General features: G+C 32.5%; 3 protein-coding genes across 6 annotated transcripts; 2 read left to right on the top strand and 1 right to left on the bottom strand.

Moving 5' to 3' along the window:
* On the top strand, positions 6,964-8,692 carry LOC104713748 (probable N-acetyltransferase HLS1-like). The gene is made up of 3 exons (XM_010430947.1): positions 6,964-7,206; positions 7,367-7,554; positions 7,652-8,692. The coding sequence occupies exons 1-3, from the start codon at positions 7,036-7,038 to the stop codon at positions 8,523-8,525; spliced, it is 1,233 nt and encodes a 410-aa protein (XP_010429249.1). The 5' UTR covers positions 6,964-7,035; the 3' UTR covers positions 8,526-8,692.
* Positions 9,319-11,297, bottom strand: LOC104713746 (BTB/POZ domain-containing protein NPY4). The gene is made up of 4 exons (XM_010430946.2): positions 11,025-11,297; positions 10,859-10,928; positions 9,703-10,770; positions 9,319-9,628 (listed from the first exon to the last, which is right to left on the bottom strand). The coding sequence occupies exons 1-4, from the start codon at positions 11,084-11,086 to the stop codon at positions 9,380-9,382; spliced, it is 1,449 nt and encodes a 482-aa protein (XP_010429248.1). The 5' UTR covers positions 11,087-11,297; the 3' UTR covers positions 9,319-9,379.
* Positions 12,125-13,761, top strand: LOC104713745. Of its 4 annotated transcripts, XR_755681.2 has the most exons (6): positions 12,125-12,245; positions 12,699-12,744; positions 12,821-12,893; positions 13,011-13,076; positions 13,152-13,312; positions 13,579-13,761. XR_755681.2 is itself a non-coding variant. In XM_010430943.2 (5 exons), the coding sequence occupies exons 2-5, from the start codon at positions 12,713-12,715 to the stop codon at positions 13,293-13,295; spliced, it is 315 nt and encodes a 104-aa protein (XP_010429245.1). In that variant the 5' UTR covers positions 12,125-12,245; positions 12,703-12,712; the 3' UTR covers positions 13,296-13,512. The 4 variants fall into 4 exon arrangements, 2 of the variants coding, with proteins under 2 accessions (XP_010429245.1, XP_010429244.1); XR_755682.2 differs by lacking the exon at positions 13,579-13,761 and having other exon boundaries at positions 12,809-12,893; positions 13,152-13,512; XM_010430943.2 differs by lacking the exon at positions 13,579-13,761 and having other exon boundaries at positions 12,703-12,744; positions 13,152-13,512.

The following is a 14,451-nucleotide window of genomic DNA, read 5'->3' as shown; positions in this document are numbered from 1 at the left end:
ATGGCAGAAGCTATGATGACCTTATTCTCATTAGCAGTAGACAACGCTCCATGTCTCACTTCCATGTTTCTCTCTCTTTTTATCATCCTTAGCCAAGCAGAGGAAATATCAAATATTCATATAGATTTACATATAGTATATATGTATGATATACAGCTTGACGTAAAATTCGAAGAAGGTAAATTTAGTCATCTTGATCAAACAGAAGTTGCGATTTTCTTATAATGCATATAACTCATGTTATGTAAACTGTTAAAAGATGCTTGGTGGGAGATAAGAAATTAAGTACTACTAATAAATAGCGATTCAATAATTATTTTAGTTGATATTTAAAGGTTTAAATGATAGTAGTAGTAATAGAAATCCATGCATTCAAGTTTTTTTCGGTTTGTCGCATCTATTTATTGCCTTTTTGTTTTGTCTCTCGTTCCTATCCACTAGTTTGCTTAGAGGTCTCGTCTTTTATCTCCCCACCACAGAACTCTCAGAATAAACTAAGAGTTATTATATATGCTGAAAATAATCTCTGTGTAGAGATATTTACGACTTAACGAGTCTCGAGTCATTTCAAACACTCTCATCATAATGAGCAAGACAAAAAAGTGCAAATGTAAATATAAATATTATATGTAAATCGAGGTATAATGAGATCAGGTGTTAAATCCAAATTTCCTACAAGTTGTTCTTCAATTTTTGTTTGTTTTATAATCTCGATTTATAAATATTAATATTTTAAATAATATTAACTTTAATCATAGGTGGTTTTGGTACGATTATTGTGATTTTTAATTTGATGTAAATTTTGATGGAATATATTATTTTCGAAAAAGTTAGGTTTTATATTGGTTTGTTCGTTTTCAGCTTGGTTTAATTCACAATCGTTTTCATTTGATATTTCAAATAATTTATTTTGAACAATTCAGTGTATTTTGATCGAACACTCTTGAAACTAGTTACACTCGTGAATACGTATAAGAACATGTATGTCGAGGTATATACAAGATTCATGAGTCTATCAGAGTTCAGAAACGTAGGGACAAGGTGCACAATCTCGGGGATCCGGACGAGCTATGGCCTTAGCCTATGTGTCGGAATCTGCCCTCACCATAAATATTACGTCTGTTTAAATAAATTACACCGGTGTTTTTTTTGTTTATATAATTTTAAATATATCAGACTCATCAGTAGCAAACATTATCACACATAAGCACACATAAACACGTGACAATTAAATGGTTTTGGTTGTAGTGACTAGTGAGCTAGAAATGTTATAATTACTTTTATATAACCAGAAAAATTCAGGTTGGAACTTTTAGTATTTACATACTGGATGAAGCATATAAAAAGTCTTTGCCACTAAACAACAATTTGTTTTTAGTGGTCAAATTATTTCAAAAAAAAGTAATCATTGTATGAGTTAAATAACATAGTTTAACATATTGAATAATTGTGAGAAATAATTTATATATATATATATATACATTCTACATTGTTAACGTTGTTTATATATCTGATTTAAATCCGCATGTAAGTATTGTTTTGACCACAAGAAAAAGTCTAATTAATAATTGTAGGGATTAACGTGATGCCTGATATTAATAAATAAGATTTGTGTAGTGAGAGCACCTCTATTAAAAATATTTTAGATTGATTTCGTTTTATATATTTAATGCATACTTTTTAATCTCTTTTACTATAGTTTTTTTTGGTTTCAATATATTAAAGGGCCAAAATATTGTTTTACTGTTTTCTCAATAAATGTTAAAATACCTTAAACAAAGTTTATATCGAACGAAAGAAATATATCAAACCATAAGCTAGCACGGTGGCCGGTGGGGTTCCTGGATCGATCGGTCTTTCCAAAATATTGTTTTACTGTTTGCTCTGATCGTTGTTTGTGATTTACCCCACTGATAGAAATCTCATGCATAAAATTACCTGAACTTGTAAAGCTTCCACAAAACTTTCTTTGCTTTGTAATTGACTTATACAGTCAATTTATTGTAATCCTTGACAAATTCAAAACATAACTTCCAAGTACCCTACTACATTTCATGTGTTTTTAACTATTTTTTTACTAAACTTTTTCAAATATAAACTTCGGTAAAAAATTACCGCATCGATATGACGATATCTCATATGACATGTATAGTACGTAGTTACTCGATGACCAAAACCCAAACCCACTACATTGTTTGATTGGACATAACCTTAGCAAGTAATCTCGTTACGTTTCTCCCACACGACAACACGATTTTGTCTCTCCTCCTCGCCGCTTTGTCCCCCTCCAACATTCACAGCTGGACCTCATTTTTCACACAACTAAGACATAATAGGGGCATTTTAGTAATTTCCTTGAGTCATCTTGTGATTAAGGAGTAGTAGTATAATTAGAAACTTTGGCTCGTGGCTTCACTGGTCTTGGCCTCCTCCTCGTTATGATGTGCTGAATAAATTACGGTAACAAAGATTAGGGTTTACAGGCTAATTACATAGTTAAGTCAATTAATAGGTTTTGTAATCAATGGTGATCACATGGCTTATATATATAGAGATTCTCGATGCTCTTACTTTTATAATATATAAGTTGATCTCGTAAAGATTCTTGTCTCGTAAGCGTAAGCAACATATAATTTCTTTAATTCACACTTATACTGATCTGTTTGTTTCTGAAATTAGAATGTAGGATGATGTCGTTTAAATGTACTGTATTATTACTCTCGTGTATATAATCAAAGTGTTGGGATAATAATATTTTCTTGTCAAAATTCTTTTATGGTCAACTTTTAATTAAAGAACTCATTGTTGAAATATCAGACCAGGTAGACTTTGTTGTAAAGTATACCTATACATTTTATTAATACACATATATATTGAGATTTTTGAGAAAATTCTTTCCTGTATTACATATTTTTAAAAATGTCACAATAACAATTTGTTGTAGATGCATGCCGTTCTCTTGTGCCGTCGATTGCTCTTAACCTACCTATTTCGTCACGCCCTCGTTTTCAAACATAGTCGTCTTCTCCATCCACTAGTTAACATTGCCAAAAAAAAAAAAAGATTCGTTAAAGTCTAGTTATGGTGTTGTGGGGGCACTTTCATTTACTTTTTTTACGGTTTAGTAATTCGTCATTAGCTCATGTAAGAAAATGCGGATAGAACAATTATGAGTCTTGAACTTTGCAATTTGACGACGTGAGTAGTAGTAATTATGTAACCTATTATTGAAGACATATGGGAACGCGAGAATGTACCTTACCGGCCCTACGTAGTACGTACGGATCATCAAAAAACTATTATCACAAAGAGATTGGATATAGATCAAGATCGTTCCAAATTTTCACTGATGTTCTCGAGGAATTTGTCGTGGAATTTGTATGTTTTATATTCGTTACAGTTGGTCATAGGTACATATAATAAGAATCATAACAGTATATGAAACGTATGTTTGAATTTTTACAAATTTGACCGGAAAACACTAATCTGTCTGCTAATCACTCGACATTTTGCGTCATTCGATGTGTGGTCCATGGTTTATATTATTTACTACTCCTCATCGTATAACAAAATCTTAATTTGATATATCTTAATCTCATTGATTTTATATTAGGCAATCCAACCACGAATGATATATCAATCTTTATAGTACATCAATATATATATATATATATATATATATATATATATATATATATGAGAGTGTATTGTGCCGTTAAACCGACTCAGTTCAGTCTAAACTGAATTAAGAAACTTAGTTTGAGGATCGAAACAAAATTTTAGTTTAGTTTAAATATATATTATGTATCCTCATCGCAGTATATGTTAATCTCATTGATTTTATATTAAGAAAGCCTACCACGACATCTACATATGAAACGAAAGTGTATTATGTCGTTAAACCGACTTAGTTCAGTCTAAACTTAATTACAAAACTTTATTTGAAGATTGAAACAACATTTTAGGTAACAACTTAGATCAGTCTAAGCTTAATTACAAAACTTTATTTGAAGATCGAAACAACATTTTAGTTTACTTTATATATCTAAAAAGCCAAAACCAAACCAGCAAAATATATTTTTGAAATCTTGTAACTTGTTGATACATGCACAAATGCAAAGGTGGGGAACAAAATAAGGTAAGATGGGAAGCGAGATGTCTAAACTACGGATCCCTATATTTGCCTGAGTGCACATCGTCGTCTCTCGTTTGTTTATTGTGAATTCAAATGACGTATGCGCTTTTGTCATTAACAGCATTTACAATAGATGATTGGGATCGTTGTAATTTCTAAAGGAAATTATATACTCTTGATAAGATATATATAAAATTATATAGCATTCATATTACCATACATAAAATAAATATGTGATGTACACTTATAACGATAATTATTTCGAAAGGAAGAAAATATTGTAGTTTCCAAATTTTCTTGGTTAAAAAGAAATACATACATACATCTCGAATGCAATAATGAACACGGTTATTGACAAAACGTGCAACTATACGGTTACTATGAACATGGAGCCGCTGCCGCACATACGTTCATTTCGTGGAAGTTAAAAAGACAAAACTAAGGTTCCGGGTGGATTTTTGGATCACTTGAGGGAGAGAAGAAGATTTCAGATAGAAACTTTTTGGATTTCGAGTTTCCAATTTATTTTTCTTTTGTATATATACCTCTCAACCCCTGCTTCTTGGTTAGACATTTTTGTGTGTTTGATAAATACATTTTCTTTTGTCCAAAAAAAAGAAGATGTTTGATACATCTTCATGTTAAAAATGAAGATGGTTGATATTCGGATTTTGTTGTAAATTTCTATATGATATGGGAATACCGATCAGAAATGTTATGAGATGGATATTAGGATATACGTAAAATGGTATCTTATTATTATTAAAAAAAAAGAAAAGAAGAAGAAGTAGATACCTCATCAACACCATATCTACGATTTAGACAAATCCTTTGGGAGAAAAAAATAATGATTTGATCCCATGAATAGACAGATAAGATATAATCAATTCCAAATGGTTTATGTCCATAAGCATCTACATATGATATACATCAATTGACTAATTATGGCGACATACTTATTTTGAAATTTGACGGAATAATTAGGTGTTTTAGTGACACACCACTTGCTAATTTAATTGAACTTTTAGAAGGAGTTTGATTAAAAAGGCTTAATATTGTTATGGAAACAAGTGGGGGTCATGCCCAAAACGCACTTTCCTACGATATTATTCATTATTCGATTTTGTTTTTGCTAATAATAATTCTCGATTACAAATTCCATCGTTCTGATCCGATTTCTCAAGAGGTGAATATTATGATCCGATTTCTCAAGAGGTGAATATTACCCAAGAGTTAGAAAAATGATTAATTATGTGATTGGAGGTAGCCTGACTTAACTTTTGCCTTTATAAAAGAAGAATTTTTTCAACTAGTTTAATGAGTCGAACATATCAATTGTTTTATATTGCCAACTAAAATGTTGTCGCGATACATATTCTCTACTAGTATTAATTTATGAGTCATGAAGTTTTTTTTTCACGTTTTTTGTCCGTTTCTTTTTATGTATTTATTTTGTGCAACCTTTCTTGTCCGTTTCACAAACATGATAATACAAACGAAAATTTAAATAGATTACTTACAGAAATGGTCATGTCTTTTTATATATAGGTAAAAGATTAGTCTTTGCACAAAAAATAAAAAGGTAAAAGATTAGTCGAGTTTTTACCATTCGACTAATTTTTTTTAAGATAAACGAAATCGTCCAATAGAATTCACTCACTCAATTCTTTAAAAAACTTGAATCATATTACCATTTTCAATTAAAAATAATAATGACTTATATAGTTATTTTCTGATCACAAAAAGTTAACTTTTGGATAATGATACAATTATTTTCTTAACATAACTGCTCGTTTATGATGCCGTGTTAATATCAATGATGAGTAAGTGAATAAGTGGGATTCAGAGCAAATGATTAGAGTTAGAGGTAATAGTAACAATCATACATACGTTCATGAACAAGATGAATAAAACGAATAATTATGAACAAATCAAATTAACAAAGAGAAAATGAAAAGAGAGAGAGAGAGAGAGAGAAGTCCATAAGCCGCCATTTCCACTTCTCACTAAACACTTTCCACGTCTCTTTTCCGAGCAAGTTCGATATCAAATGCTCGTGTCTTAATCACCCCATTAATATTCTCACATCATCATAACATCGACAAAGCACTCTTTTCTAATTATTTTTACTAAAATTTTATTCTAATTCCATATTGAGTTCTTCTCTGATATGTTAATCAAACAGTTGTTTAAAAATAATCAATTAATTAAACGAAGGAAAGGAATAAGTGAATAATTAACTCAACCCTCCATTATTAGAATATATTTTTTTGATATACTAATCTGATCATTCCAAATTCTTTTTTTTTTCTCTGTGCATGATCTCACAGAATCATTTTATTCTAGACACGTTCATTTGTTTACTGAAATTTCTTCACCTAATAAATAAAATACAGTATATTCCAAAAAAAAAAATGAATATTGGGAAATGAGCATAATTGATAGGGAATTAATATTGGGTCCTATTAACTCTATCCAATGATAAATATAACTAGTACTAGTATTCTATAGATTTCTCAACGGCCTAAAACCAGTGAATTTATTACAAATTATTACGGTTCATAATCATATAATAAAAGCAGACGAAAATAATACCAAAAGTCATTTTCAGAAACTTTTAAAACTCATTAAAATTATCTTCTTCTTCTTCTCCAAAATCCTAAGTTCATATATCTCAAATATTAAAATTCCATATACACTTTATAAAAATATAAAAAATCCCATGTCCACGGAAAATTCTGCTGACTTTTTATTGCATCAGTCTCACTTCTTTCATCTCTATATAAAACCCTAAGCTACCACTTCACACTTTGTTCTCAGTTCTCTCATCTCTTTCACTCTCTCTCTCTATCCTCTGTTTCTTATTTATTAGAGATAACAAAAAAAAAAAACAGAGAAATATGACGGTGGTTGTGGAGGTTAGAGAATACGACCCTAGTAAAGACTTAGCTACCGTCGAAGAAGTTGAGCAGCGGTGCGAAGTTGGCCCAACGGGAAAACTTTCTCTCTTCACTGATCTCTTAGGTGACCCAATTTGCCGTGTTCGACATTCACCTTCTTACCTCATGCTGGTAAGTTTCTTTACTCCAAAACTCCTAAAAGTTACAAACTCATTTTTAATACACTAGTACAAATTAGTTAATTCTCAATTCTTTACTCAACAAAAATTCTTATACAATTAATACTAAAAAGAACGTTTAACTAAAATTTGGAAATTGTAATTTATAACAGGTGGCTGAGATTGGTACGGATGAGAAGAAAGAGTTAGTTGGAATGATACGAGGATGTATCAAAACCGTTACATGTGGTAGCAGCACCAAAAGACTTGATAACAAGTCTCAAAACGATGTCGTTATTACCAAACCTCTTTACACTAAACTTGCTTACATTTTGGGCCTCCGCGTTTCTCCTACGCACCGGTACGTTTTCACAATCTCACGTAATTAAAAACGTTACACTAATCACGAGTAATTAGTGGCTTAGTGCTTAGACTAATCACGTTTTTAATTATTTCAGGAGGCAAGGGATAGGGTTTAAGCTCGTGAAGACTATGGAAGATTGGTTTAGTCAAAACGGCGCTGAGTATTCTTATTTTGCAACTGAAAACGACAACCACGCTTCCGTTAACCTTTTCACCGGTAAATGTGGTTACTCCGAGTTCCGTACACCGTCCATTTTGGTTAACCCGGTTTACGCGCACAGGGTTAACATTTCTCGTCGAGTTACTATAATCAAGCTTGATCCGACTGATGCTGAGTTGCTATACCGAATCCGGTTTAGTACAACCGAGTTTTTTCCGAGAGACATTGACTCGGTTCTAAATAACAAGCTCTCGTTAGGAACATTCGTTGCTGTTCCACGTGGCAGTTGTTACGGATCCGGGTTAGGCTCATGGCCCGGTTCAGCTAAATTCTTGGAGTATCCACCCGATTCATGGGCCGTTTTAAGTGTGTGGAACTGTAACGAATCGTTTCGGTTAGAAGTTCGCGGCGCGTCAAAGTTGAGGCGCGTGTTAGCTAAAACGACGCGAGTAGTTGATAAAACGCTGCCGTTTTTGAAAATCCCGTCGATTCCCGCGGTTTTCCAACCGTTTGGGCTGCATTTTATGTACGGAATCGGCGGAGAAGGACCACGCGCGGAGAAAATGGTGAAGGTGCTGTGTAATCACGCGCATAATCTGGCCAAAGAAGGAGGATGCGGTGTCGTGGCGGCGGAAGTAGCCGGAGGAGAACCGCTCCGACGAGGGATACCACATTGGAAAGTACTATCGTGCGCCGAGGATTTGTGGTGTATCAAACGGCTTGGAGAAGATTACAGTGATGGTTCTATTGGTGATTGGACTAAATCTCCACCTGGTGAATCTATTTTTGTTGACCCTAGAGAATTTTAATTTTTATAACTCGAAAATGACAAAATTAATTTATATTTAAGGAAAGGAATATTAATTATCTTTCTTTTTTATCAGATTAAGATGTCTTTAACTTTTGGTAAGCTGAAAAGATGTAGTAGATTTTTTTTTTATAATGTAATATTTTTATAAGAGAATCTCTTGTTCGTGTGGGAATTTGTTTATGATTTTGTTATTCTGATTTTTTGTATTCTTTATATTATTACTAGTTGTGATTAATTTAGTACAAAATAAAAAGTAGAAGAATCACTGATTTTTTTTGGTCTGACCATTTCATAAATTTAACCATTAATATAATAATTACTTATATCCTACTATTAAGTCTATTATGCTATAAATTAATACTTCTGATTATTTAAAAACGTTTTTCAAGTGTACAAATGAGAATCCAAACAACTAGAATAAATAATCTGATTTACTGATTTGGATTTCGGTTTGGTTTAGTACAAACAGAAATTTAAAATAATAATTAATAATTAGAGATATGCTTTGATTATTATTATAGAATATGATTACAAATACGTAAATCTAAGATTTTATAAAAATTTGTTTATTCAGTTTTGTTGATTAGATAATTTTTGATTCGGTTTCGGTTTAAACTTTGCAGTATTTCTTGGATTACAAATAAATGAGATTTTTTTTTTTCTTTTCGATTAGTCTCATAAAAAATTGAGATGGAAGAGCTTCAAGCCAGACACAAAGCCCATTACTACCTGACCCATTTGCAGAGAGGTCAAGGACCAAAATGTTTCCAATTCAGATAACAAAAGGAAACTCAAAAAGTTTGACGTAGTTCTGAAGAAACAAATGAGAAAAAGATACAATAATGCATTAAATTAAAACTCTTTATCATGGTCCCATTCCTCATCCTCAGTGTTAAGAGTCGTGGTGGTAAGCTCAGGAGTGCTGTATCCTGTTGATGAACCATTGGCTCTAATCTGTTCAAAGAAGAGAACTTGCACAATCACCCGCATTGGCAAACGTTCGTTCTGCACCGCATGTTCACACGCTTCCGGTGATAGTTTCCTACAATCCATTAACCCGCATATTCTTTTCTTCTCGCTCTTGCTAATACCCGAATGTTCCTGAAAACATTTTCAAATCAAACCTCAAGAATCATTATGAAAAACACTAGATTTGAATCTTGTTTCTTAATTACCTTGAGAAACATGTCAATGGCGCGATATAACCCGTCATGAGACTGTCTTGGGAAGCTAGAGAGTGTCTCAGCGAGAGAGAGGAAGTTCTGTAGAGAGAGATTAGGATCTCTTGATTTCTCAGCTAAGTATCCGTCAATAAGCTTTGCCACGGATACTTTCATTTGAGTTTTCGGATCTCTGTTTATGAACCCCTTCACTAGGCTTTGCACCATATCTAAATCATACATTAAGATATCATGCACTGTTGCCTCTTCAAGCTGCTCGCTGATTCTTTTCTTTAATCTATCTTTCACAGTTTCTTCACATCCAAGAAACATCGATGCTCGATGTAACTTGGTCAAGAAACTAGAAGAAAGACTTCCTTTCTCATCCGGGATAAGTTCTATGATTGTATCAGTCAATGATCTATCAATGCTTTGCACTGAGCCTTTGCTAAAACCAGATATTCTTCTTCTTGCATAAGCGTGTAACGCTTCTCCTATAACGTTATTTGGTACTTTCCCTCGGTTCTTGATTGCTTCAATGGCTTGTTTATATAAATCAATGTGAAGATCGCATAAATCTTCGACCCACCAGTCTTTTGGAACGGCTTGATCTTCTGGTTTTCCCACTTTCTCAAGCTTCTTCTTCCTGTTGTAACTGTAAGACCACTTGACTTTAGAGGTGTCAATCGAAGCTGTTGAAGCAATAGAGTCGAGACAACGCTTCACGAGCTCTTCCAAGTAATTGGACGAGAGATCTTTTGTGGTCTGCAGAACAATGATAGAATCTTTCCAACTACGGAAGATAGTTGAGTTCAAGAAAACATCAATCTTGTATACGAGATTGCTTTTCTCAAACGTTTCATTCATCTCCAAGAACTCAGCTGCGCAACGAGCTGTGACCACATTGTAAGCGTTTAAAGTTACAGTGATGCCGTAACAGAACTTGACACAAATCTCAAAAGCAACAGAACCACCAGGAATCTCTGATATGTCAATCTCATTAATTTGGTTCTTCTCCTTCTCTTCAGTTTTTGATGTCGCTATGAGTTTCTGCAAGAATCCGCTTTTGGACAGCAATGGGAACTGAAAACACACGCACAAAACATAAAACTCTTGCTTTTGCTTGTTCTTTGATGTTTTAAAAAGGTAGAGTTATTTTTTTTTATCATACCTTATGGAGATAGAATTTGACATTGCCAACGATTAAGATGATCTCTGTTTCTAACTCAGTTGTGACATACCTAAGAGCAAAAAAAAAAAAAACAATACAAGTTAAATAAAAACATTGTTTAAGAATCATGAGACAGAAAGCTAAAAAAAAAACTGTTTCTACAAACCTAACATTGTCTCCTTTAGATTGAAACGAATCAGGTTTGGTTCCAAGTTTCATAAACTTCATTTTCACTTTATGAAGTTATTGTTGCACACAAGACTCTCAACACAAAAGAGAAAACAAAGCTAAGAATCTTAGAAGTGATCTATGCTCAATCTTGTTTTCAAGAAAGCTTAAAAGGGTGACTTAAAAAAAAAAATAACATTGTTTTATACTTATAAAGTTAATAGTACTAGTATATAATTTACAGAAAACTTAGAGATTCACAACAACACACCCACCAACCTCAAAGGCTCGAAAACCCAAACACCACGCTTGTTTGTTTCTCTTTATTATCTAATTCTCTTTTTCTTTTTCTTTTTTCCTTAGTGCTTCACACATGAACTCCTCTTTTTGGTTGCCCATTGTGCATTGTTACCAAAACAATAAACCCAAGGTTTTGGTTACAGTAAAGATAAAACATCTTTGTGTTTGTGGGTAATGGAAAGAAAAAAGAAAGAAAAAAGCGTTTTACGCAGTTCACTGCAGTATCAGAACTTCTCGGTAACATTTATTCAAAGGACAAAACGAATCAAATCTTTTTGTATGTTTTCTATAAAGATGGGTTAGTGAAAGCATAACATCAGAAAGTCAGAATTTTTTATTTATAACATCATAAATCTCAAGATTTTTTATTTTTTTATTCATAACATCAAAAGTTATTAAACATTCTTAAAAAGTTGTGAAAATTTTAAATATTTTAAGTCTAACGAATGGGTTTTTGTACTTATACACTTAGAAGGTGTTTTCAATCTAATATTCTAAGTGATTTTAGTTTTTATGAGATTTTAAATGATTTTTATGATTTTAAAGAAATTGATATAATTTATTGTAAAAATCTTTCAAATCTCATCATAAATTATGTATTTTTAACTTGGAGTACATATAAGTAAATCTTCTCTAAAAAAAATCTTTTTAAATTTTTTAAAATCTCTAAAAATTAGTAAAATACAAATATACAAAATGTTTTGAATAATAGTAGATTTTAAAATCAGTTCAGACGATTTTTAAAAATTCAGGATTGAATAACATAAAATTTGTAAATTTTACACAAATCAATTAAAATGTCAAATTGAATACAATTTTTAATGTATTTTGTATGAATAAAAAAAAAAAACGAACCGAAACGAAACGTGAGAGGGAAGAAGAGAATCGCCAAGTGCAGCTGGTAGTGAAGGACCTGAAGGTATATAAAATTGTTTGCTTTTCGATATTTTCCTCTGTTTAAGATGTAACTAACTGATAGGTTTATGATTCAAGTATGGTTGATTGTGAAAGGGTACCTGGCACACCAGTTGCTCGACGAATTGTCTAACTCATATCTCCCTTCTCTAAAGCTCTGTTTATTTTGTACATTTGTTTGTCTCGTTATGTTTGCACCCTTACGCAGCTAACTTGAATTGGCATAAACATGTTCGAATTTGTGTGATCATAATACCCTTCAGAATTTAAGAATCAGTTCTTCTCTAGTGATGTGTGTATATATGAATCAGTGATAAAAGACTCATCCTTTATCTTAATCATGTTTTGGAGATTTCAGTGACACATAACATAACAATATACTTGTTCAAACTGTGCCTTTTGTATGCATTTGTCAAATACTCTTCACTTGAAATTTTGATGTATTGTTGATTACAAGGAAGAAGTTTGAGCATGGATCCTGAACATACAGAGGCTCTTTTAAAGTACGTCTTTGTTTTCTTTTTCTTAGCTCGTGTTGTGTGCGTATAACGGATTCACTGTTGTTAGTATGTAAAACAGCCATTTGGAGAAGCAAACTGGATTGCTCACAGAAACTCATAAAACCATGACTCAAGAACTCCAAAAACTTGTGGTTTGTTTCAAGAAACTTATTAGTGTTACATTTGAAAGTTCTCTTCGGAGACAATGACTTTGATGATGATGTGATTAAGAGAACTAGACAACATGTGTGTGTGTGTGTTTTTTTCAGGTGGAAGAAGAGATGATGATGCGGAAGTTATATGAGCTGATGTCTACACATCGTCTAAATAAGAAGGTTTGTATAATAAAGATTGCTGTTTTTCTTGAAGATGTTGGATTTGATTGAGATTAATGTTGTTTTCTTTTCAAGAAAATGGAGGAGGCTCAAAAGGTGTCACATGGTAAAGAAATAGTGGTAGTGGAAGCTTCTGATACGACGTCTACTACATCCAACTCCAAGGCGTTAATCACATATGTGAGAAGAAGGAAAAAAAATCAAAAGCCAACTCAATGAAAATTTTCAGTTCTTGTGTAAGTAAATTTCTCTTTGAGTGACATGTTAGTTTTACTTATTATCTATATCTTCTTTTATAGGGTATTTGTGCGATGTTTTCTAGTTTTTACGATGGCTCTTATGCCTATATAGCGGGTAGTAGTCTTCACCTTGTTTATGCTTGTAAAATGCAGCTGAAGTTTTTTTTTTTTTTTTGAATGATGAATAAAACCGTTTATGAAAGGCCTGAAACTCTCTTACACTTACTATGGAACATGTCCCACATGTACTATATATAATATAGGTTAAATGGCTTACCACCCCCTATGGACGGATCTTGGAAAAAGAGTTAGGTCTTAAGAGATTCAATTGGATCAGTGATTTTGGTTAGGTGCTCGAGCTACTATTCCCACGCAACAATCTTGCCTCCATGTTGAAATGTAGTCTTTCAATGGACGATGGAGTGTGTGAAGAAGTTGGGGGTACATCCATTATTATTGCTCTTTTTTTTCATTTAGGCAACTCCATAGACATAGGCTTTTAAAAGTTAAAATTTGATTGAAATAGCTGATCAACAACAGTAAGGGGCACTATTATAGCTGACCTAAAAAATAAAATATGAGGTTACTTATAATTGGATGATTTCACTTTTCCAAACCCTTTTTCTCTGATCTGGACAACCATGAAAAAAGTCTATGCTACCACTTGTTGTAAGTGCAAATAATTTGCAAGACGCAGGAAACGTACCGAAGTTTAATAGTGTTGCCTAATCGTCAAATAGGCAAACATACAAATATCACCTAATTAGAATTACACAATATCAAGATACCCATTGAAGTGTTACCAAAATCTAGTCTCAAAACAAGCTTTCCCAAGATTATATATAAACTTTGAGAAACTTCAAAACCTCTTTTACAATCTATCTAAAGAAGAGACCCCTTAAAACCTTAAACGTGAGTAGCTGTCTCAAATAATACCTACTTCAGTTTGAGATCCTATTTATACTTACATACATAGAAAGACTTATTACCACTGTCACTTTATAGATAAACGAAAACTGTCACAGAATTATCAATCAACCTGGACTCTAAACCAAAAATGTACTAAAGAAAGACTTAATACAATGACCATTGATATCGTGAAAAGCTATTTCAACACTTTAGTCTACTCTAGTCGT

This window comes from Camelina sativa, chromosome 9 (genome assembly GCF_000633955.1).
Source record: "Camelina sativa cultivar DH55 chromosome 9, Cs, whole genome shotgun sequence".
NCBI lineage: Eukaryota > Viridiplantae > Streptophyta > Magnoliopsida > Brassicales > Brassicaceae > Camelina > Camelina sativa.
Note: the sequence above shows the minus strand (reverse complement) of the source record. Positions and strands in the feature narration are given on the sequence as shown.

Coding starts and splice junctions, on each gene's coding strand:
- LOC104713748 (XM_010430947.1), top strand. CDS start 7,036: ATGACGGTGGTTGTGGAGGTTAGAGAATACGACCCTAGTAAAGACTTA. Junction 7,207..7,366: donor CACCTTCTTACCTCATGCTG/GTAAGTTTCTTT, acceptor AATTTATAACAG/GTGGCTGAGATTGGTACGGA. Junction 7,555..7,651: donor CGCGTTTCTCCTACGCACCG/GTACGTTTTCAC, acceptor TAATTATTTCAG/GAGGCAAGGGATAGGGTTTA.
- LOC104713746 (XM_010430946.2), bottom strand. CDS start 11,086: ATGAAGTTTATGAAACTTGGAACCAAACCTGATTCGTTTCAATCTAAA. Junction 10,771..10,858: donor TCAAATTCTATCTCCATAAG/GTATGATAAAAA, acceptor GTGTGTTTTCAG/TTCCCATTGCTGTCCAAAAG. Junction 9,629..9,702: donor CCATTGACATGTTTCTCAAG/GTAATTAAGAAA, acceptor AAATGTTTTCAG/GAACATTCGGGTATTAGCAA.
- LOC104713745 (XM_010430943.2), top strand. CDS start 12,713: ATGGATCCTGAACATACAGAGGCTCTTTTAAA. Junction 12,894..13,010: donor AAGAACTCCAAAAACTTGTG/GTTTGTTTCAAG, acceptor TGTTTTTTTCAG/GTGGAAGAAGAGATGATGAT. Junction 13,077..13,151: donor CACATCGTCTAAATAAGAAG/GTTTGTATAATA, acceptor TTTCTTTTCAAG/AAAATGGAGGAGGCTCAAAA.